This window comes from Triticum dicoccoides, chromosome 3A, assembly GCF_002162155.2.
Source record: "Triticum dicoccoides isolate Atlit2015 ecotype Zavitan chromosome 3A, WEW_v2.0, whole genome shotgun sequence".
Lineage (NCBI taxonomy): Eukaryota > Viridiplantae > Streptophyta > Magnoliopsida > Poales > Poaceae > Triticum > Triticum dicoccoides.
Window position 1 is genome coordinate 568,974,147 of NC_041384.1, and position 24,210 is coordinate 568,998,356.

The 24,210-nt window shown below is 47.0% G+C and overlaps 1 protein-coding gene across 1 annotated transcript; it reads right to left on the reverse strand.

Annotated features, from left to right (window-relative positions):
* Window positions 1–16,471: 16,471 nt before the first annotated feature.
* LOC119272172 (blue copper protein-like) lies at window positions 16,472–17,425 on the reverse strand. Its single transcript, XM_037553725.1, has 2 exons — window positions 17,229–17,425; window positions 16,472–17,140 (listed from the first exon to the last, which is right to left on the reverse strand). Exons 1-2 carry the CDS (start codon window positions 17,416–17,418, stop codon window positions 16,602–16,604), a joined length of 729 nt encoding a protein of 242 aa, XP_037409622.1. The 5' UTR covers window positions 17,419–17,425; the 3' UTR covers window positions 16,472–16,601.
* Between the last annotated feature and the right edge of the window lie 6,785 nt (window positions 17,426–24,210).

The following is a 24,210-nucleotide window of genomic DNA, read 5'->3' on the forward strand; positions in this document are numbered from 1 at the left end:
CTAAACCAAAGTGTATAATGATGTTCAACGCCTGGCAGGCCGGATTGCCGCGTTAAGCCGGTTTATCAGCCACCTTGGTGAGAAGGCAATCCCTTTGTATCAGATGTTGAAGAAGACGGATCAATTCGTCTGGAATTCCGCTACTGATGAAGCATTTGAGGACTTAAAGAGGCAATTGATCAATCCGCCTGTGCTCGCCACTCCCATTGACAAGGAGCCATTACTGCTATATGTTGCTGCTAATGCTCGTGCAGTCTATTATATCAGCGAGGTACTCATTGAGTCCAAGCAAAGGTATCCGCATTGGCAGAAGCTGGTGTACGGAGTTTTTATGGCAAGCCGGAAGCTTAAGCAATACTTCCAAGGGCACCCAATTACGATGGTCAGTTCTGCTCCTCTGAGGGATATCATCCAGAACCGGGAAGTGACTGGCCGGATTGCCAAGTGGGCTATAGAGCTTGGGCCGCACGGATTGAAGTATGTGCCTCGGACGGCGGTTAAGTCTCAAGCACTTGTTGATTTCATCAATGATTGGACGGAACTGCAAGCACTTGAAGAAAAGCCGAATCACACATATTGGACCATCCATTTTGACGGATCCAGGCAATTGGAAGGCTCGGGGGCTAGAGTCATATTAACTTCCCCGCGAGGTGATAAGTTTTGTTACATTCTCCGCTTAATGTTCCCTTGTACTAACAATGCAGTTGAGTATGAAGCCTTGCTCCATGGTTTCCGGATGGCTAAGGAGATGAATCTAAGTCGAGTTAAGTGCTTCGGTGACTTGGACCTCGTGGCTCAACAAGTATCTGGCACTTGGGATTCCAAGGACCAACTCATGGCGGCGATCTCAATTACTTAAAGTCCCGGTTTAACTGCACTAAGTTGAACCGGCCCTTGGGGGCTACATCAGCGAGTTCCGAAGCATTGGGATTTATATTAGCAAGTCCCGGTTTAGATGCAGATTCTAAACTGGCCCTTGGGGGCTAGGAGAGTTAACAAGATTGAAATATCCAAACAGGAAAAAGTACATGGAAGTTACCTCAAATTTCTCTTTCATCATATTAACCAGACCAGCTTCATAGTCACGGCTGGTGTATAGCCGGTTCAGATAGCCGGAATGGAGATCTTGGGCGTTCAAAGCGGCATAAGTTGTCAGATCGGCATTCCATTTTCCCTTGCCAATGGCAGCAAATTCTTCCTTGGTAGTGTGTCTGGATAAAGCAACGGGATTGCCTGGCTCTGTGCGACCAATGCCAGTAATGACAACCTCATCATCCTTGGCATCGCCGGTTTGCAATGGGGCCGTTGGCTTATCGGTAGGCTTTGTTTGACCGGTGGATTTCTCAATCCGGATGGGGCTTGTGGGCTAGTTGACAGGACTTGAGGTATCAATAGGCCTCTCTTCAGCAATAAGATCGTCATCTCGCTGCGGTGGATCATTGGGTATATCTTCAGGAATAGCCGCTTCAAGATCTGGGGTTTTGCCCGGTTCAGGGACGGCATCCTCCTCAGCCGCTTTATCCAGGCGAGCCTTCTTGCTCGGCCTAGGCTTGGCCCTGAAAGGAATAACAAAGTCAAATACAGCATATGTTCCAAGGTGATGTACCAGAAATATTATGATAAGTATAGCTTACCCAAGCACCGTTTTGAGCAGTGGCAGCTGAGTAGCCGATGACTCGCCAGAGGATGAGTGGGAAGTAACCTGATAATTGGAGTCAGATGTATTAAGAGGTTGACGAAAACAGCCCGCTTTAGGACAAGCACTGACAAGCAAATTAGAGACCTCTGAACGGCATTTCCGAATCGGACTATTCGGTAAACCGGCGGAGGTAACTACCTGGCCACTGTGCCGGGTTGTGCGGCGAGCTTCGTGCTGTTGGGTCTTCATAAGAATTTGGGATCCAAGTAAGCAAGAGGATGAGAAAATTTAACTTTACGGTTTGCCTGACGGATTTTTAGTGAAGGCAAAGGTTCTGAATCGGAAGAGAGAATAATTACCTCTGCAGCATCAGCATGGCTGGCTTCGGCATCATCCTGACAAATATCATCATCAATAAGACGCATGAAAAATAAGCCAAGTGAGTCAAGCTCTACCTCAAGGTCCGGATTTTCCACATCATCATCAGAGGCCGGATCAGAAGATGCAGTGGTTTTCTTCTTGTGAGCAGGCCGTTTCACGACATTAGTCTTTGGCCAGGTTGGTCGCTCCGGTTTGTCTGGTTTTTCTGGCTTCTCCTGGGGAAGTTTCTTGCTCCAAAACGGATCATTACCCTGTTTAAACAGACATTCATATTAAAATGACCAGATATATCAATAACAGGTTCAGTAAAAAGGAAAAAATCAAATTCTTACAGCTGGCAGTTTGTTGGTGGCACAGAAGGGAAGCAGGCCGGTTTGAGCACAGACGTGTTCCGGTTCATTCAGCATTTTATTCACAGCCTCTGTGATTTCTTCGTCGGTAAGCTGGATGTTAGCATGTCGCAGTGGGTCATCAACACTGCCAGTATACTCGCACATCAAACCGGAGCGCTGACTAAGGGGCAGTATGCTCCATAATATCCAACAGCGAGCGAGATCAACTCCTGTTAAACCATTGACCATGAAGGCTCTGAGCTTGGATAGTTGAGGAGCGTATTTGCTTCTCTCCTTAGCAGTCAACCTTTGCGGAAAGGGGTGTGTATTGCTAAGCCGCTCCGGACGAAAGCCAGGCAAAGGATTTTCACCAGCAGGGGAGGTGTCTTTGCAATAGAACCATGTTTGATTCCACTCTTTGGGGTGGTTGTGCAGCTTGGCGTGAGGGTATGTGACCTCTTTCCTTTTCTGAATCGCCACACCGCCCAATTCCGTATTGGAACCGTCAGAAAACTCAGTACGGCGGTTTAGATGGAAACAGTCTCTGAACAACTCTACTGTGGGCTCCTCTTGAAAGAACACCTCACAGAGCACTTGGAAGTGACACATGTTTGTAACAGAGTTGGGACCAGTGTCTTGTGGGTGGAGTTGAAAATCGGCTAAAACATCCCGGTAAAATTTAGAACCGGGCGGCTTAACGCCCCGGGCTAAGTGATCTACGAAAACGACGACCTCTCCTTCTTGAGGTGTGGGAGGGCATTATGTGCCAGGGGCTCTCCAATGGATGGTGTTTTTGCTGCCTAAAGCGCCGATCAGGACTAAATTGTTGAGTTGAGTCTCTATGACGCGAGAAGGAACCCAGTTTCACTCATATACTTGCTTGGCCATGATGAAATCTACAAGATAGGTAATTCCGGTTCAAGAATGCATTGATTAAAGTGCACTGGTATGTACAATGTTAAACCGGAGACAGCTCTATCTAAACCGGAGTTTTATGAACCAACAGCATCAGGCGGTTCAACAAGGGGACTAATGGTATATACCGGTTTGGCAATTTTTCTATAAAGTTAAACCGCCGGATCTAAGCATTGAAACAGTTGAGATTGCAGATAGATAAGTGTACAGACACAGATTTCACAAGATCTCTCTACAGCGACGGATCTGAAGCAAGTTCAGAAAAGAAGCAAAATATTCAAGGTTCAAAAAAGAACAGTACCGAATCGATGGGCAGAGATACAGGTAGATCTATGGTCTTGAGGCATATAAGTAAAGGCGGATGCTAAGAACTACCGCTACACAGAGCAAAGGTTCACAGGTTCATCTAGGATCTATCATATGAGTACGAAGCAGATGATGAACTCTGAAGAACTTGGAAACCCTAGAACGGATCTACGGAGGAAAAGGTGAAGAACTCACCGGAGCCGAGGAAGAAACAGAAGGTCGCCGCGATGCTCTGGTACAGTCAGGGTGATGCAGCGGCCAAGGTTGGAGCAGAGGTCGTCGACGGCGGCGGATTTCCGAAGCTGGACGACGCAAGGAAGACGAAGCAGAAGGGCACGAAGGGGAAAAAGAAATGACCCTTCGGTCCTATTTACAAGGCAAGACAGGAGTCAGGCGCGAAAATCAAGGGACCGTGGGTTTGGAAATAAAATTGTCGCCTTAATTATCGGAGACCTATCAAACAAAAAACAAAAAGGGGGTATCATGGATAAGGTTCTTTATAACAGGTGACGTCACGCCGGTTTACAATGACCAGAGAAGATGACATCACGGCGGTTCAACAAACTACAAGACGATGTTGAAGGTGAAGATTTTTGCTAAGGATTGACATGAACCTGTTCAAATCAATCTGGGGCCTAATGTTGAGGATATTACTACTGGGCGTAAACCGGCCTATCTGGGATGGGTTAACTTCATCAGTAGTTAATTATGTTAAAGCTCAAGAAGGCAGATGAGAGCTCAAGGCCCATAGTCGGTTCAAGGCCTGTAGCCGTAAACCAGTGTTGGTATTTAACTTGTATTATACGTTAGGAATAAATAGAGACCAAACCGGACACATCTATGAGCCGGTATTGGGACTCTGTGAACCGACGGGCGTCACCAGTGTATATAAGGGGACGACCCGGCGGCGGTTCAAGGAGGACAGACAACAACTCGAGACTTAGGCGAATCTTGTTTGCTCCCTAGTCATCGAAACCCCATCAATTCCATCACAACTAGACGTAGGCTTTTACCTTCATCGAAGGGGCCGAACTAGTATAAACTATCTTGCGTCCCTGTGTCCGCTTTAACCTCTTCAAACTAACCTATCGCGATGGCTCCACGACTAAGTCCTTTCTCTAGGACATCTGCCGTGACAAAACCACGACAAGTAGTCATCAACTTTGCTCTGCCAGACGTTCAGAACATGTGGGTTTGCTCCTGCAGCGGGGTCTTGCATCTAGCGGTGCTTCCTGGACGTAATTCTTCTATACATCAATGAGGATAATACTCAAGTTACGGACCTAGTCCGTGTAGTTGCTACCATCATCTTTCAACTTAGCTTTCTCTAGAACGCATTAAAATTCAAGGGAGCGGTAGCACGGGCCATTGATCTACAAAAACATAGATATGCAAAAGCTATCAGAGGTACTAAGTTCATGATAAACTAAAGTTCAATTAATCATATTACTTAAGAACTCCCACTTAGATAGACATCCCTCTAGTCATCTAAATGATCACGTGATCCATATCAACTAAACCATGTCCGATCATCACGTGAGACGGAGTAGTTTTCAATGGTGAACATCACTATGTTGATCATATCTACTATATGATTCATGTTCGACCTTTCGGTCTCAGTATTCTGATGCCATATTTGCATATGCTAGGCTCGTCAAGTTTAACCCGAGTATTCTGCACGTGCAAAACTGGCTTGCACCCGTTGTATGTGAACATAGAGCCTATCACACCCGATCATCACGTGGTGTCTCGGCACGACGAACTATAGCAATGGTGCATACTCAGGGAGAACACTTATACCTTGAAATTTAGTGAGGGATCATCTTATAATGCTACCGCCATACTAAGCAAAATAAGATGCATAAAAGATAAACATCACATGCAATCAAAATATGTGACATGATATGGCCATCATCATCTTGTGCCATTGATCTCCATCTCCAAAGCACCGTCATGATCTCCATCATCACCGGCTTGACACCTTGATATCCATCGTAGCATCATTGTTGTCTCGCCAACTATTGCTTCTACGACTATCGCTACCGCTTAGTGATAAAGTAAAGCAATTACATGGCGATTGCATTTCATACAATAAAGCGATAACCATGAGGCTCCTGCCAGTTGCCGATAACTTTTACAAAACATGACCATCTCATACAACAATTTATATCTCATCACGTCTTGACCATATCACATCACAACATGCCATGCAAAAACAAGTTAGACGTCCTCTACTTTGTTGTTGCAAGTTTTACGTGGCTGCTATGGGCTTTTAGCAAGAACCGTTCTTACCTACACATCAAAACCACAACGATGTTTCGTCAAGTGTGCTGTTTTAACCTTCAACAAGGACCGGTCGTAGTCAAACTCGATTCAACTAAAGTTGGAGAAACAGACACCCGCCAGCCACTTGTGTGCGAAGAACGTCGGTAGAACCAGTCTCATGAACATAGTCATGTAATGTCGGTTCGGGCCGCTTCATCCAACAATACCGCCGAATCATAGTAAGACGTTGGTGGTAAGCACTATGACTATTATCGCCCACAACTCCTTGTGTTCTACTCGTGCATATCATCTACGAATAGACCTGGCTTGAGTGCCACTTTTAGGGAACGCGGCATGCAATTTTAAAAAAAATCATACGATCATGTAAGATCTATCTAGGAGATGCATAGCAACGAGAAGGGAGAGTGTGTCCATGTACCCTCGTAGACCGAAAGCGGAAGCATTAGGTTAACGCGATTAATGTAGTCGAACGTCTTCATGATCCAACCGATCCAAGTACCGAACGTACGGTACCTCCGTGTTTAGCACACGTTCATCTCAATGACGTCCCTCGAGCTCTTGATCTAGTAGAGGGTCGAGGGAGAGTTCCGACAGCACGACGGTGTGGTGACGGTGATGGTGATGTGATCCGCGCAGGGCTTCGCCTAAGCACTACAACAATATGACCGGAGGAGTAAACTATGGAGGGGGCACCACACACAGCTAAGAGATTTCTTGGTGTGCCTTTGGGTTGCCCCCCGCCCCCGTATATAAAGGGGCAGAGGAGCAGGCTGTCGGCCAGGAGGGGCACGCCATGGGGGGAGTGCTACTTCGACTCCTAGTCCAAGTAGGATTTGCCCCCCCCCCTTTTCCTTTCTCCACCGGAGGGAATAGGAAGGAGAGGGAAAGGAAAGGAAAGGGGGCGCCGCCCCCTTCTCATTGTCCTATTCGGACTCCCTAGGAGGGGGGGCGTGCGGCCATCCCCCGTGGGCTTCCCTCTCTCTCCCTTTAGGCCCATGATGGCCCAACACTTCCCCGGGGGGGGGGGTCCGGTAACCCCTCGGTACTCCGGAAAAATACCCGAATCACTCGGAACCATTCCGATGTCCGAATATAACCTTCCAATATATGGATCTTTACCTCTCAGCCATTTCAAGCCTCCTCATCATGTACGTGATCTCATCCGGGACTCTGAACAAACTTCGGTGACCAAAAACATATAACTCATAATACAAGTCGTCATCAAACGTTAAGCGTGCGGACCCTACGGGTTCGAGAACTATGTAGTCATGACCGAGACACATCTCCGGTCAATAACCAATAGCGGAACCTGGATGCTCATATTGGTTCCTACATATTCTACGAAGATCTTTATCGGTCAAACCGCATAACAACATACGTCATTCCCTTTCTCATCAGTATGTTACTTGCTCGAGATTCGATCATCGGTATCCTCATACCTAGTTCAATCTCGTTACCGGCAAGTCCCTTTACTCGTTGTGTAATGCATCATCCCGCAAATAACTCATTAGTCACATGGCTTGCGTGGCTTACAGTGATGTGCATTACCGAGAGGGCCCAGAGATACCTCTCTAATACACGGAGTGACAAATCATAATGTTGATCTATGTCAACTCAATAAACACCTTCGGAAACACATGTAGAGCATCTTTATAATCACCCAGTTATGGTGTGACGTTTGATAGCACACAAGGTGTTCCTCCGGTATTCGGGAGTTACATAATCTCATAGTCAGAGGAATATGTATAAGACATGAAGAAAGCAATAGAAATAAAACTAAACGATCAGTATGCTAAGCTAATGAATGGGTCTTCTCCATCACATCATTCTCTAATGATGTGATCTCGTTCACGAAATGACAACACATGTCTATGGTCAGGAAACTTAACCATCTTTGATTAACGAGCTAGTCAAGTAGAGGCATACTAGGGACACTCTGTTTGTCTATGTATTCACACATGTACTAAGTTTCTGGTTAATACAATTCTAGGATGAATAATAAACATTTATCATGATATAAGGAAATATAAATAACAACTTTATTGTTGCCTCTAGGGCACATTTCCTTCAGGAGATACCTGTAGAGCATCTTTATAGTCACCCAATTACGTTGTGACGTTTGATAGACACAAGGTACTCCTCCGGTGTCAGTGAGTTGCATGAGCTCAGGGTCATAGGAACAGATACTTGACATGCAGAAAATGATAGCAATAAACTTGATACGATCATATGCTATGCTTATAGTTTGGGTCTTGTCCATCACATCATTCTCCTAATAAAGTGATCCCGTTATCAAATGACAACTCATGTCTATGACTAGGAAACCGTAGCCACCTTTGGTCAACGAGCTAGCCCGGTAGAGGCTCACTAGGGACATGTTGTTGTCTATGCATCCACACATGTATTTGAGTTTCCAATCAATACAATTATAGCATGGATAATAAACGATTATCATGAATAAGGAAATATAATAATAACCACTTTATTATTGCCTCTAGGGCATATTTCCAACAATAAGAACAATGATATGTAATCAAAACTATGAAACAACTAAAAGAGTTCTCACGAACCAACCTTGATCTCTGATACCAGGTGATAGCTTACGGGTGTCCCAATATTTCGTTAAGATCACATGTTTGATATTTGGTCGAAACGACTTGAATGATTCGATCAGAGTGTGCAATGATGTTCCGTCTTAACAAACAGTAAATTAACTCTGAGATGTCACGGGTCACGCATGCACAATAAACCTGGCGATGAAGGTGCATTCCCTCGATGTAGTAAAAAAACAAGCCAAAAACCATGGTATGCAATCTGGATATATCAAGCATAGATGAATTATTGATAAAAAGTTGAGGTTTCCTAAGATGTCTAGGGCTAGTCGTTGGATACAAATGAAGTACTCCCTCCGTCCATTTTTATAAGATGTTTCAGATAGCAGACATTGAATTGTTTTGACTGTTGTCTGAAATGGCTATAACGTCTTATAAAAGTGAACAGAGGAGTACATGAGTTGCAATTATGGTGAACTTTAACAAAATTAATCAGTGTATTTTAGGATAAAAAGATAGGTGAGGGAAGCGGGGACATGATCCAATCCTAGATCGGTTTTCTCCCATATTACATACTCTAGAAACTGCCTAAAGTGATTCAGTCCGGAAATGCATGGGCATGACCCAATAATAAGATGGTACCACACCATATATCAACATGGATGAATTTATGAAGTGCAATTTTATATATTTCTATCAAGTCTTAATGGTGGCTTTATTTTCTAGTAGAAGCCAACAAGGTCTTGATCATCTTCATGGATTGACATCCAACATTGATTATGGTCGCTGATCTTGATCACCGTGATGCTTGTAACATAACATTTTTTTGAATTTTGGAGCGTGAAATAAAATAATTCTATAAATAGACATTATCTATTCCCCCGTTTGTGGTAGGATTATTAAAAGAAACTAGAACTTTCTAATGACTCGTTTAAAAAGTTCCTAATGTCTAAAGTATTCTTCTAGAATGGATTGCTATTAATATAAACATGTTTAAATCCTGGTTTATGAAAGTTCATACAAACCCAAATTATATTGCTTGGACTCATTTCTATTTTGTGGGCCCATGTAAAATTTCCAACACATTGTTTCGGTTTTCAAACAAATAAAGAAAATTACTTTCTCAAGTATGAGTAACATGGATGGAAATTGTTTATTTCGACTCATTTGCGTCTTAAAGTTTTTTTAATAAATTAATAAACCCTAAAAACACTTTATGGATTTAGTAAAGCCTCCTTTAAATTATTTTTAAAATAAAGTAAAATTTGAAATATATTTAATTGTGCTAGTCCTTTTTAATAAGTGCATTTACTAGAATTTTATGAGTATCATTTATATTTACCATAATCTATTTCATGTGATTTTATGATTAAATAGAATAAAATCCAAAAATTGTAGTGGGTGAGAATTCTCCAGCCCGAAACTCCCCCTTCTCTCCTGCTGGGCCGCGGAACATCTCCTCTAGGCCTATGTGTCGCCCCTACTGAGAAATACTCAAGCTATGTTGCGGATGGGCCGGCCCAGCAATATTGCGAATGGGCCGGCCCAGTAATCTGTTTCTAGTCAGCGCGTTTGATATCTACTCTTTTTATATACTTTGTACAGTTTTTGTTTACATAAGTACCATTTTTCTACACATTTAATATTTTTTTCAAATGCAATGAGTAACATTTTTCTCAATTACAGGTTTTCATGTCTACTTCTTTTCATAGACATTATAAAATTTTCGTATACATCTGAAACATTTATTTTTTTATCCGTGTAACATTTTTCAGTTATATGTATATTTACAAACAATTTTTTGAACTATTTTGAATACAGGCCAAACATTATTTGAATACGTGGTGAAACAATTTTTCAAATGGTATCAACATTATTTTTAAAAGTTGAGCAATCATTGTACATTTTCTGTATATATATGAAAAATTTATGGTTTATTCGTTTAATTTTAAAAAAAATATGTTTAATATATATTTTCAAGCACTTTTTTGAACTATTTTTTAATACAGGTTAAACTTTTTCCGAACGTGCGGTAATTTTTTTTCAAATGGTATCAATATTTTTTTAGAGGTGAGCAACATTTTTTAACACTGCACAAACACTCTTGTTAAACAAGTAAACAACACGATTGACGGTGTCCTGTACTAGGGGGTTCTCACCACGTCGTCTCCAGATCTGTTAGATTGGGCCGAGGACCCCCATGACCGTATACTCATGGGTCAGTTTGGACAGCTGCCGCATACAAGGAAGATTCTACAAGACTTGACGATCAAGACAAGGACTCCTCCCCACCGGCGTATTCGGCTAGGACTCTTGTTATCCTAGGCCTCTGGTGCATTATATAAACCGAGGCCAGGCTAGTCGATAGAATATATACATACAATCATACCATATGCTAGGTTTTAGGGTTTAGCCTCTCTGATCTCGTGGTAGATCTACTCTTGTATTACCCATATCATCAATATTAATCAAGCAGGACGTAGGGTTTTACCTCCATCAAGAGGGCCCGAACCTAAGTAAAACATCGTGTTCCCTGCCTCCTGTTACCATCCGGTCTAGACGCACAGTCCGGGACCCCTACCCGAGATCCGCCGGTTTTTACACCGACATTGGTGCTTTCATTGAGAGTTCCGCTGTGTGATCGACAAAAGGATCGATGGCTCGTCTGCAGGTCAACTGCGATGCCGGCATCTTCGTCGCCGGCTCGACTGGTCACCTTGGCTCGACCGAGGACCATGCTCCATCTCCGATCGTCATGTTCGGATGAGGGCCTTCATCAACATCAACTCCGATCTCTATCAAGATCATGGAGGAATCATCCATGGAGCTCAGGGGCTCAACGTCAACATTGCCCTCGGGCGACCGTGCTGTTTTTCCGAACAGCAAACTTGTATCCGCTGCCACCACCTCTTGGAGCATCGCTTTGACGATCCCTTTGGTGGAATTGTGTGGAATTGAGTCTACAACAACCCTGGGAAATTTCGTTGAGTTCCGATGGAGGAATCTCCGACAATCTACGATATGCCGGAGCCTTGTCAAATCTGGACGGGAATCTGGACGAGTTTAGGGCGTGGTCTCCAGAGCCCAGATCGGAGGTCCTTTGGAGGACCCAACCGTTCATCTACTGTGGAATTCCCATATCTACCACCCCTCCAAATTTCAGCTCGATCCGACGGTTCAAACTCCGAGAACCTTCCGATGAGTGGATCAATTTTCGGATCTATTTTCTGCGCGAATACGGATCCGACCCGAATTCATGTTTCTTTATGAACGTGATATTGGACAACCTTTTTAGAGGAATTCTCTTCTAGGGTATTGTGCGTCGTTTTTAAACACGTGCCCGTAAAATTTTAAGCCTCCCATGAGGTCATCTTCATCATCATGCTGGTGTCAAACCAGTCCGGCAATATTGCTCCAAGGCTGCCGACCTACGCTAGACACGTCGTCACTTTGTTGAGCCGAGCTCAACTTCTTCGGATCATCATCTCGGCAAGCCGAACAAGAGTCCGGCATCACGAAGGATAAATCATCACCAACATCACCGCCCCACGGATTACACGAAGCAGGCATACCGGCATCGCCGCACGATCACTTCATCAAGCCAGCATCGACCACGTCACAACCTGCATCGGCAGGGCCACACTATTGCTTCTTCAAGCTGGTGTCCATCACGCCGACCTACTTCGACTCATCGGCTGACATCGAGGCTTCGACATCTCGGCTGGACCGGGGGCTTCGCCATCTCTTCATCAACCTACTCCAGAGACTTCGGCGTCACTAGCCGACCAGCTCCATCACGTTAGCTGGACCGAGGGCTTTACCTCGGCGAGCAAACCTTTGCAAGCATTGCCATGCTGTCGCTTTATCGCCCATCAGGCAATGGGTGTGCGGATCGAGTCCCAATTTTGGGAATCACCTTTCTTCGGATTGCTACAACAAATAAACCAGGTGCTATCAATCCTAGTATTTTTTGCTTGCTTAGGTTCATTTTTCCCAAGGAATTATTACTCTGGTTTGTCCATCATACGTACACAGGTCTATCAAATGATGGCCGCTTTAACGGCGGTCGCATGGTGGTTCGGTCAGTTTCCGTACATGGTCCGGCGAACGCCGCATCCAGAACTCGGACCGACCTGTGAATTTAGGCTTTGCCACGCCTTTACCGCATCATGCCGACGCCTTGCATCTACATTGACTTCGGCGCCAGGCCATATTTCTTTTATTACTCACTTTGCATAAATTATTTATTATGCAACATTTTTTTAATTATCATTATTACTATTATCTCCGGTTTGCACTATTTTTTGTGCACAGGAAAATGATCCGGGGACTTCGGCGTCACTCTGCCGGTCTGCATTGACCGTGCTATGTCACCACTTCGGCGTGTCGAGCTCTCCGCTCCGCCACCTCGGGACCGGCTTGGGGGATGGAACCTTGTCCCGCATCAAGCTCGGACCGTGTCATCAATACCGAACACATTAACCAGCTAAGTCGCTTTCATGCTCAAAGTTTTAATTTCTAACTTGTGTTCGGTTCGACCAAGCATTATACTTTTTTGGAAAAAAGTTGCTTGTAAAAAATTTCCTTATCCAAACTTTATTTATGAGCATAAATTCAAATACCCAATTCATTTGGGGGCTTCCTTCATGAAGCTTTTCCTCTTGCATATGATTATATTTATACGGCTTCGTTCCTTGTTCGTGTATTATGCCACAATATGCACCATATTGACTTAAGCGATTTGCAAGCTAGGTTGCCTCGCTCCTGTGTTTACCCCTACGTTCCCGGTTGTTCGGCTAGGGAGTAAAGGGAGCACCTCTGCGATTGTCACGACCGAGTCCTCCGAGCTCTGACCTCAGACTGGGTGAAGCCGAAAGCTAGCGTTCTTATTGTTTTTAATCATGGTCGGCACACAACGGAACTCATGAGTATAAAAAATCTATTGCACAAGTCTCATAGTAATAATGAGCACCGAAGAAAGGTATCGGTGGGGGTACTATTTTCTTCGAAGATACTTCTTACACTTCGTCTGTAATATAGCATAAGTTCCCTGAGCGCGCTTTGTCTGTTACAGCCTTATGGCCCGGTTGCCTGATTATCGGAAACACTGTTGATATTCTCGACAGGTGGAGTACATAACACTTTTTGGTCCTTGACCGAAGAGGGAGAAGTCGACGGTCGGTTAAGACGCGTTTAAAGTTCGGTTGGACAAAGATATGATATAAGTACTTCGGTACATACAATCATTATACATAAAATCTTTTACCCAAGTCACTTGGGGGCTCTTAAAATTTATATGAGCTATTTTATAGTAAATGTGTTTTCTTCTTGGTCGTTGCAAAGTCTTTTTCTATCGCTCCTTTTTCGACGTGGGTGTGTGGTCAATAGCCAGATAACCCATTTTCTCTCTAGTGACCGCTCGAGTTTAGTTCGCTAAACTGGTCTAACGAGAAGCACTCCGCCTTCAGGATAGGAGGCTGCAGCTGTAGGCTGACCCGCTTGAAGTCTTGAGATCGGATGTGTAATATTAATGCACGACAGAAGCACGATTTTTTCCCCAATTTTCGGATTGGCACCGAACACTTGATCTTGTTCGGACGTCAAGTTTTTACTGACGTTTTTTTTTGGTTTTCCAAGTTTATGGCACTTTAAAACTATTTGTGTGTTTTCAGCACAAGTCTCGCAGTTCAATACCGGACACCTTTATAGATTCGGCAAAAACATTCTCGGATCTCACTATATATGCATTGGTTTCAAATTGTGTCTTCGGTCAATAGTTGGGTTGCCCCGGCTCCTGCGCTTGCCTCCTACGTTCCCTTTTGTTCGGCTAGGTGTGCAAAGGGAGAACCACTGTGATTGTGCTTCCAGCTCACATGGTTAAGCATCTCAATGGAGAAAGCCGAAAACTTACTGTCACAATAAGCGTAAAGTGGTCAGCAATCCGATGACAGTGTTAAATGACGGGCCATTCATAACAATGGCCGAAGTGTTTACGGCTTGACCTCGACTGTCGCCGAACACTACCGGGGGCTATTAACTGGCCTCCCAAACTAAATCCTCGATATTTTGCTCTTACATTAGAGCTGAGGCTGCATGATCATGCTTAGCATGATAACCCAAAGAAAGGAACCGATAACGGGACTATTTTCTTTGGAAGACATTTCTTATGTTGAACAGTAATATAACATATCTCTCTGCGTACCTTTGTTTATAAAACCGTATGGCCAGATTGCCTTGTTTGTCTTGCCCTCATAAAGGCTTTATAAAGTAGGACAAACACTCCTCGGCTACTGGCCGAGGAGGCGGAAGCCGATGGTCGGTCAACAAAATTTTGTACAATGCGGGTCCGAGCATTAATGACGTAAAGTACTTGGATACATAGAGTCATTACACATAATTTATGATTTTACTATGGATATCGATCCTTAATTCGGCCACCCGTGCCCGCATTAAGGCTCGGGCGCTACTGGGCTTCGGGCTTATTATTTACAAATATTAAAGGGGCACATCGATCCCCTGATCTGGTGTTGCCACTCGACCAGTGTCTCGGGGACTACTGCATTGCCTGTCCAATGCAAAAAAAATTAAGTGTAATACAGTTTCCGAGGAGATTTTGATCCTCGGGTTGGTCGGCCGCACCCAACCTGAGTCTCGAGGACTGAGCATGCCGCTTTTTGTGTCCCGAAGTATTCTGCCGAGGTAGGACTTGATCCTCAGACCGATTTTGCAAATCAACCTGAGTCTCAGCGGCTACTGGGATCAGCGGTCTTATGTCATCCTTCATGTGCATCTCGGGTTTTAGACCGATACCCACCTTGAGGGCTACTGGCTATATATATCTCGGCAGAGAATAAATTGCACCAATCAAAAATATTGGCAAAAATCGGCCCACATTCGGGGTGGTGTACCACCTCGGAAGCAGTCCGGCATAAAGCTCGGGTGCTAGTGGCTGGCTCCATAGAGGGCATTTCTGGCATTAAACTCGACTAAACTCCTTCAAACTTCTTTGAACCAAGGTGATTTACGACACCTCGGATACAGTCCGGCGTTGGAGCTCGGATACAGTCCGGCGTTGGAGCTCGGATACATAGTCCGGCGTTGGGGCTCAGATACAGTCCGGCGTTGGAGCTCGGATACATAGTCCGGCGTTGGAGCTCGAATACATTCCGACGTTAGAGCTGGGAAGCGGTCCGGCGTTGGTGCTCGGCTGCAAAAGATACCTCGAATGCAGTCCAGCGTTGGAGCTCGGACGCAAGAGGACACTGCCTTCCGGGAACAACTTCAAACCCGAGGTGTGTCATAAAAATAATAAGACATTGATAAAGGCCGAAAACTTAAAGCGGCTCCTCGGATACCCGACGTGTAAACCTGTCGAATGCATTTTGGCGATCCTCAAGATCGAAGATGAGAAGATTTGTTGAACCAGTTTTCAAGACCGACGACCGAAGATGAAGAACGGTTCGGAAGAATCGAGGAGCGTCCCTAACTTGAAGACCGGTTCATGGGGCTACTGACGGTGTCCTGAACTAGGGGGTACTCACCACGTCGTCTCCCGATCTATTAGATTGGGCCGAGGACCCCATGGCCGTATACTCATGGGCCAGTTTGGACAGCTGCCGCATAAAAGGAAGATTCCACAAGACTTGGCGATCAAGACAAGGACTCCTCCCCACCAGCGTATTCGGCTAGGACTCTTGTTATCCTAGGCCTCTGGTGCATTATATAAACCGAGGTCAGGCTAGTCGATAGAATATATACATACAATCATACCATATGCTAGCTTCTAGGGTTTAGCCTCTCTGATCTCGTGGTAGATCTAATCTTGTACTACCCATATCATTAAAATTAATCAAGCAGGACGTAGGGTTTAACTTTATCAAGAGGGCCCGAACCTGGGTAAAACATCGTGTCCCCTGCCTCCTATTACCATTCGGTGTAGACGCACAGTTCGAAACCCCCTACCCGAGATCCGCCGGTTTTGACACCGACAACAATGAATGTTTTAGGACAGAGGACTAGCTGACGGATGGTGCGAGTAATCTCGACCCAAAGACTGCATATAGCTCACCATAACAAGCAATTATTATCAGTCCTCTCAACAAATCTCACCTCACAATCTGAACACACAATACAAATGGACGAGAACAGGGATGTAACACGTCTGATGGTATAATCTACAACCTCGCAAACTCAAAGAGCCAGAACGGCGAACCAGAGAGCTACGAGCCCCAGTGCGGCATAGCCCCACTGTGCATGCAACGCGGCAGCAGAGTCCGACGACATCGGCAGAGAGGCAGCTGGCGAGGACATCGGCGCCACCGTCGCGAGCGGGAAGTACGCTTCCGCAGGGTCCACCGTGGGCGCAGCTGGAGGCGGGGAGTGCCTCTTCTTGTGCCTCTTGTGCCCTGCATGCCTCGGCGGCTCAGCCGCGGGTGCCGGAGCCGGTGACCCTGTCCTCGGAACCGGTGACGGCGGCGTAGGTGCCGGTGGCAGCTGGGGCGGCGAGCTGGGTGCCGTGGGCGCAGGGCGGTCGGCGACCTCCACCTCCAGCTTCATTCCGTTCTGGCAGTGGCCCGGCCCGCCGCAGATGAAGTAGCGCTTCCCCGGCGCCGTGAGCGTGATGGTGGTGGTGCCGCTGTTGTCGATGATGACGGGGTTGGCCGTCGAGCAGGCTTCGTAGTCGCCGGCGGTCACTTCAAGGACGTTGTGGTTCGTGTTGTACTTGAATGCTGCACAGTTTTGTCGCAGAAGAACGTTAGCAGGAACTGCAATGCAGAATCACAACCAGTTTACGTCGTGCGTGTTGATGATACTCACTCAGGGTGTCTCCGGGAAGAAAGGTTTTGGCCGAAGCCCAGGACTTGTAGTCCGTCTTTCCCTGCCAGCCGCCGGTTGGGCTGCCGACGATGTAATCGGTGGCGGCCACAACGTGGACCAGTGAAACCACCGTCACCGCGGCGATGCAAACCGCCGCCTTCACCGCCGCCATCTTCATAGCAGAAGGCATGCTCTGGTGTCTGAGGTAGGTAGCCGTAGAGGTGCACCCCGAGCCCTATATATAGGGCAACCGCAACCAGCGTGCAAGAGACAGCTAGAGCTTCGTGTGTCGGCAGACCAGAAGAGGCAAGGGAAGGAGTTGGTACGCGTCACAGAAGAGAACAACCAGTAGAACAGATCCACGTTTTGGAGCATGCGCCATCACCCTGTGCATACGTCCGTTTCCTGCGTGCAGCCGATCATGCATCTCTCGGGCGCGTAGAGGCTGCCGCAACGCGCCCGGGCGCTGGCTGACAAGCGATTCCGGCCGCAGTGGCCTGCCCACTGGCACCGGCGCACGGCAGCGGCATGTTCCGGGCGGTGTAAAGTAACAGGAAAGAATGTTCATACGAGCCGCGGGTGGCGCGTGCGCCGGCCGCACGGCGCCTTTTCACCGCTGCGTGTATGGTGGTCACGCGGGACATTCCCCTCGTGAACGGGCAACGCTACAGTTCGCGCTGGAATCTACGCTGGCGCATGATCCGGCCAAGAGCGTGGCGAGTGGACGGTATGGAACACTCGAGAGCACGGCGCGGTCCTCCAGAGCATGTGCGATCGGGCCGCAGCGGCTGCCGGTGGAGCGAGGACGACGGAGATGGCGCCAACCGATACATCCCAGAGCGTGCGCCCAAGGCGGAGGACGGGTGCGGTGGATGCGCGGCGCGCGCGTCCAAGTGTTCGACACGCCCAAGTGGCAACCACCGCCAGGTCATGTCAGAGTTTCTTCAGGCTTATTACTATTTTCAGATTTTCTTTTTCATATTTTACAACGTAGCGAACTCAGCAGTCTGAGGATTTCTTCTTCTTCCTTTGGCAGGGGAGCTTTAAGCCCATGTTACTGCCCGTTCGTGTCGTGCGCCCATACACGATCTAACTGCGCCGGAGCAAACAAGCATGATGGAGCTGATCGCCAAGATGCTAAGAGCATCTCCAGCCGCGCCCCCAATAGGTCTCGCCAGGCCATTTTTTCGGCGTCGGCGCCGAAAAAATGGCCCAGTCGCGTCTCCAGGATGCCGAAAATCATCCGTTCGGCCCTTTTTTCCGCCCGGCGGTGACAGGCCGAACCCGGCGCACTGGGGAGCAGTTGGGGGCTCCGGCGCAAGGGAAAAACATGGCTGGCCCACACCGTCAGGGGAAAAGTCAAGGTTTTCTTCCCCGACTCGCCTCCCACCCCCCGCGCCCTCGGCCACCAGTAGCTATATCCCGGCACCGCCCGCCGCCCTACACCGCTAGATAGCCATTCTCCGCCGAAAAAATAGCAGCGCTTCGCCGCGGCAGCCCCTCCAACAGCAGCTGGGCGTTTCCGGCCGCGGAGGCGCGGTTTAGCGGCGAATACACGCCCACCGAGCGCAAGGTGTTCGGCGATTTGCCTGCCTCGGCGATGGACTCGAATGACGAGGAAGCGCTCGCCGCGCTGCTGGAGGAGGAAGCCGAGGCCGACGTCCAGGAAGAAGAGCATCTCATGGTGCTCGCCGCCCTCGCTCAGCTGCTGGTGAGCAATGAAAAGCCGCGGCGAGGTGGCTCGGCGCCTGGGCGAGTGAAAGCAAAGAACCGGCATCGTCTCGAAGGCTACTGCATGCTCTGCTCCGACTACTTCGCCGATGCTCCACTTCACGGCGAGAAAACATTTCGGCGCCGTTATCGGATGAGCCGAAAGCTCTTCCTCAGGATTGTAAATTCCATCCGGGAGTTCGACAACTACTTCAAGTGCAAGATGGATTGCACCGGTGCTCTTGGATTCACCTCCATCCAGAAGTGCACGACAGCGATGAGGATGCTTGCATATGGAGCTCCCGGTGATTCACTCGTCGACTATGAGCGCATGACCGAGTCCACCAACATAGAGTGTTTCTACAAGTTCTATCGGGCAGTGGTGGCAGTGTTTAGACCACAATACTTGAGAACACCCAATGCGGAAGACACTGCTCGGATCCTAGCACAGAATGCAGCAAGAGGATTTCCTGGGATGCTTGGAAGCATCGACTGCATGCATTGGAAATGGAAGAATTGCCCATTTGCTTGGCAGGGGATGTACAAAGGCGCCAAAGGCGGTTGCAGTGTGGTGCTTGAGGCGGTGGCCACACAGGACCTCTGGATTTGGCACTCCTTTGGTATGCCAGGAACTCACAATGACATCAACGTGCTGCAGTGCTCTCCTTTCTTTGCCAAGCTTGTTGAAGGTCATTCTCCTTCGGTGAACTTCGAGATCAATGGGCGGCACTACAACAAGGGGTACTATCTAGCTGATGGCATCTATCCGAGATGGTCGACATTTGTGAAGACGATCTCAAACCCTGTGCCAGGAGGCAAGAACGCCTGATTTGCGAAGGTTCAGGAGGCTTGCAGGAAGGATGTCGAGCGGGCATTTGGTGTGCTCCAATCTCGATTTGCTGTTGTTCGGTACCCCGCTCAGGCCTGGTCGAAAGATCAAATGTGGGAGATTATGACTTGCTGTGTCATCTTGCACAACATGATCATCGAGAGCGAGCAAGAAGACTCAGTGTTTGACACTGAACAATACTACAGGCAGGGTCCTCTAACCGAAGTTGATCACCAGCTACCGGCAACCCCGACTGCCTATCTCTGTATGCGTCAGGAGATCCGAGACCCACAGGTGCATCATCAACTTCAGCAAGATCTGATAGAGCATCTATGGAGGCTGAAGGGCGACGCCGGGCGCGAAGTGTGATGAAATATGAGTTTTTATTTGTTGAACTATATAATTTGTATTGAACTATTTGTTGTAGTACTATTTGGTTGAAGTATTTGATATTTTTGTGATGAAATATGTGATAAAAAATTTATGTGCATAATTGAACGCCGAACAACGGCGAACCACGCCGAATATAGGCCTATTGTCGCCCATATGGGCCCTTTATTCACCGAAATGGGGCTGAAAAGTGGGCTAATTTCGGCGCCTGGGGGCGACGACTGGGCGCGAAATTGCCCCCAGCGCCGATTGCATCGCCGGCTCGCCCCCAGGGGCGCTTTTTATGCGTCTTGGGGGGCCAAACGGCTGGAGATGCTCTAAGGACTAGTATGAGTGAAACCCTGCCCGACTTTCTGATAGCACCCCCGATCAAGAGTTCAAGACTGCTGAAAAAGAATAACACAATATAGCGTGTGAGTAATGTCTCCTTAAATAAATAAATGTATAATGCTTTACTTGTTGGGGAACGTAGCAAAAATTCAAAATTTTCTACGCATCACCAAGATCAATCTATGGAGTAATCTAGCAACGAGGGGAAGGAGAGTGCATCTACATACCCTTGTAGATCGCTAAGCGGAAGCGTTCAAGTGAACGGGGTTGATGGAGTCGTACTCGTCGTGATCCAAATCACCGATGATCCTAGTGCCGAACGGACGGCACCTTCGCGTTCAACACACGTACAGCCCGGTGACGTCTCCTACGCCTTGATCCAGCAAGGGGAGAAGGAGAGGTTGGGGAAGACTCCATCCAGCAGCAACACGACGGCGTGGTGGTGGTGGAGGAGCGCGGGACTCCAGCAGGGCTTCGCCAAGCACTACGAGAGACGAGGAGGAAGAGGGGTAGGGCTGCGCCAACAGGGAGATTGAATCGTGTGTTGGGCTGCCCCTTTGCTCAAGTATATATAGGGGGAGGGGAGGGGCTGCGCCCTCACCTAGGGTTCCCTCCCTAGGGCTGGCGGCAGCCCCCAGATCCCATCTGGGAGGCGGCCAAGGGGGAGAGAGAGGGGGGCGCACCTAGGGTGGGCCTTAGGGCCCATCTGCGCCTAGGGTTTGCCCCCTCTCCTCTTGAGGACGCCTTGGGCCTTGGTGGGAGGCGCCCCAGCCCACATAGGGGCTGGTCCCTTCCCACTATTGGCCCATGTAGGCCTCCGGGGCTGGTGGCCCCTCCCGGTGGACCCCCGGACCCCTCCGGTGGTCCCGGTACACTATCGGTGATGCCCGGAACACTTCCGGTGGCCAAAATCATACTTCCTATATATCAATCTATACCTCCGGACCATTCCGGAACTCCTCGTGACGTCCGGGATCTCATCCGGGACTCCGAACAACATTCAGTAACCGCATACATACTTACCCTAGCGTCATCGAACCTTAAGTGTGTAGACCCTACGGGTTCGGGAGTCATGCAGACATGGCCGAGACAACTCTCTGGTCAGTAACCAACAGCGGGATCTGGATACCCATGTTGGCTCCCACATGTTCCACGATGATCTCATCGGATGAACCACGATGTCAAGGACTTAATCAATCCCGTATTCAATTCCCTTTGTCCAGCGGTATTGTACTTGCCCGACATTCGATCATTGGTATCCGATACATTGTTCAATCTCGTTATTGGCAAGTCTCTTTACTCGTTCCGTAGCACATCATCCCGTGATCAACTCCTTGGTCACATTGTGCACATTATGATGATGTCCTACCGAGTGGGCCCAGAGATACCTCTTCGTTACACGGAGTGACAAATCCCAGTCTCGATTCGTGCCAACCCAACAGACACTTTCGAAGATACCTGTAGTGAACCTTTATAGCCACCCAGTTATGTTGTGATGTTTGGCACACCCAAAGCACTCCTACGGTATCCGGGAGTTGCACAATCTCATGGTCTAAGGAAATGATACTTGACATTAGAAAAGCTTTAGCATACGAACTACACGATCTTTGTGCTAGGCTTAGGATTGGGTCTTGTCCATCACATCATTCTCCTAATGATGTGATCCCGTTATCAACGACATCCAATGTCCATGGTCAGGAAACCGTAACCATCTATTGATCAACGAGCTAGTCAACTAGAGGCTTACTAGGGACATGGTGTTGTCTATGTATCCACACATGTATCTGAGTTTCCTATCAATACAATTCTAGCATGGATAATAAACGATTATCATGAACAAGGAAATATAATAATAACCAATTTATTATTGCCTCTAGGGCATATTTCCAACAGTCTCCCACTTGCACTAGAATCAATAATCTAGTTCACATCGCCATGTGATTAACACTCACAGGTCACATCGCCATGTGACCAACATCCAAGAGTCTACTAGACTCAATGATCTAGTTCACGTCACTATGTGATAAACACTCAAAGAGTTTTGGGTTTGATCATGTTATGCTTGTGAGAGAGGTTGTAGTCAACGGTTCTTGCCATATTCAGATCCCTATGTATTTCGCAAAACTTTATATCGTAGATGCTGCTACCATGTTCCACTTGGAGCTATTCCAAATTGTTGCTCCATTATACGTATCTGGTATATCTACTCAGAGCTATCCGGATAGGTGTTAAGCTTGCATCGACGTAACTCTTTACGTCGAACTCTTTATCACCTCCATAACCGAGAAACATTTCCTTATTCCTCTAAGGAAAATTTTGACAGTTATCTGGTGATCCAGTCCTAGATCACCTTTGTACCCTCTTGCCAGACATGTGGCAAGGCACACATCTGGTGCGGTACTTTAGCATGGCATACCATATAGAGCCTATGACAAAAGCATAGGGGACGACCTTCGTCCTTCCTCTTTCTTCTGCCGTGGTCAATCTTTGAGTCTTACTCAACTTGATACCTTACAACTCAGGTAAGAACCCCTTCTTTGACTGATCTATTTTGAACTCCTTCAAAAACATGTCAAGGTGTGTGTTCTTTGAAAGTATCATCAGGCATTTTGATCTATCTCTATAGATCTTGTAAGCAGCTTTATTCAGGTCTTCCTTTGAAAATCACTCTTCAAACAACCGTTTTTGCTTTCCAGAAATTCTACATTATTTCAGATCAACAATATGTCATCCACATATACTTATCAGAAATGTTATAGTGCTCCCACTCACTTTCTTGTAAATACAAGTTTCTAGCAAACATTGTATAAACCTAAAAGCTTTGATCACTCCATCAAAACATATATTCCGATTCCGAGATGCTTGCTCTAGTCCATAGAAGGATTGCTGGAGCCAGCATACCTTTTAGCATCCTTAGGATCGACAAAACCTTTTATTGTATCACATACAACTTTTCTTACGAAAAGTGGTAAGAAAACTTGTTCTGACATCCATCTGTAAGATTTCATAATCGAAAAAATACAGCTAATGCTATCATGATTCCGACAGACTTAAGCATCGCTACGGGTGAGAAATTCTCATCGTAGTCAACTCCTTGAAGTTGTGAAAAGACTCTTTCCCACAAGTCGAGCTTCATAGACGGTAATAATACCGCCCACGTCTGTCTTCTTCTCAAAGATCCATTTATCTTGATGGCTTGCCGATCAACGGGCAAGTCCACCAAAGTCCATACATGGATCCTATCTCAGATTTCATGGTTTCTAACCATTTGTCGGAATACGGGCCCACCATCGCTTCTCCATAGCTCGTAGGTTCATTGTTGTCTAACAACATGATATCTAAGACAGGATTACCATACCACTTAGGAGTAGTACATATCCTTGTCGACCTACGAGGTTCGATAGCAACTTGATCCGAAGCTTCATGATCACTATCATTAACTTCCTATTCAACAGACGTAGGTGCCACAGAAAACATCTTTCTGTGTTGCATCACTCTTTGGTTGAAGTAAAGGTTCAACAACCTCATCAAGTTCTATCTTCCTCCCACTCAATTCTTTCGAGAGAAACTCCTTCTCGAGAAAGGACCCGTTCTTAGCGACAAACAATTTGCCCTCGGATCTGAGATAGAAGGTATACCCAACTGTCACCTTTGGGTATCCTATGAAGATGTGTTTGTCCGCTTTGGGTTCGAGCTTCTCCGGCTGCAGCCTTAAGCATCGCA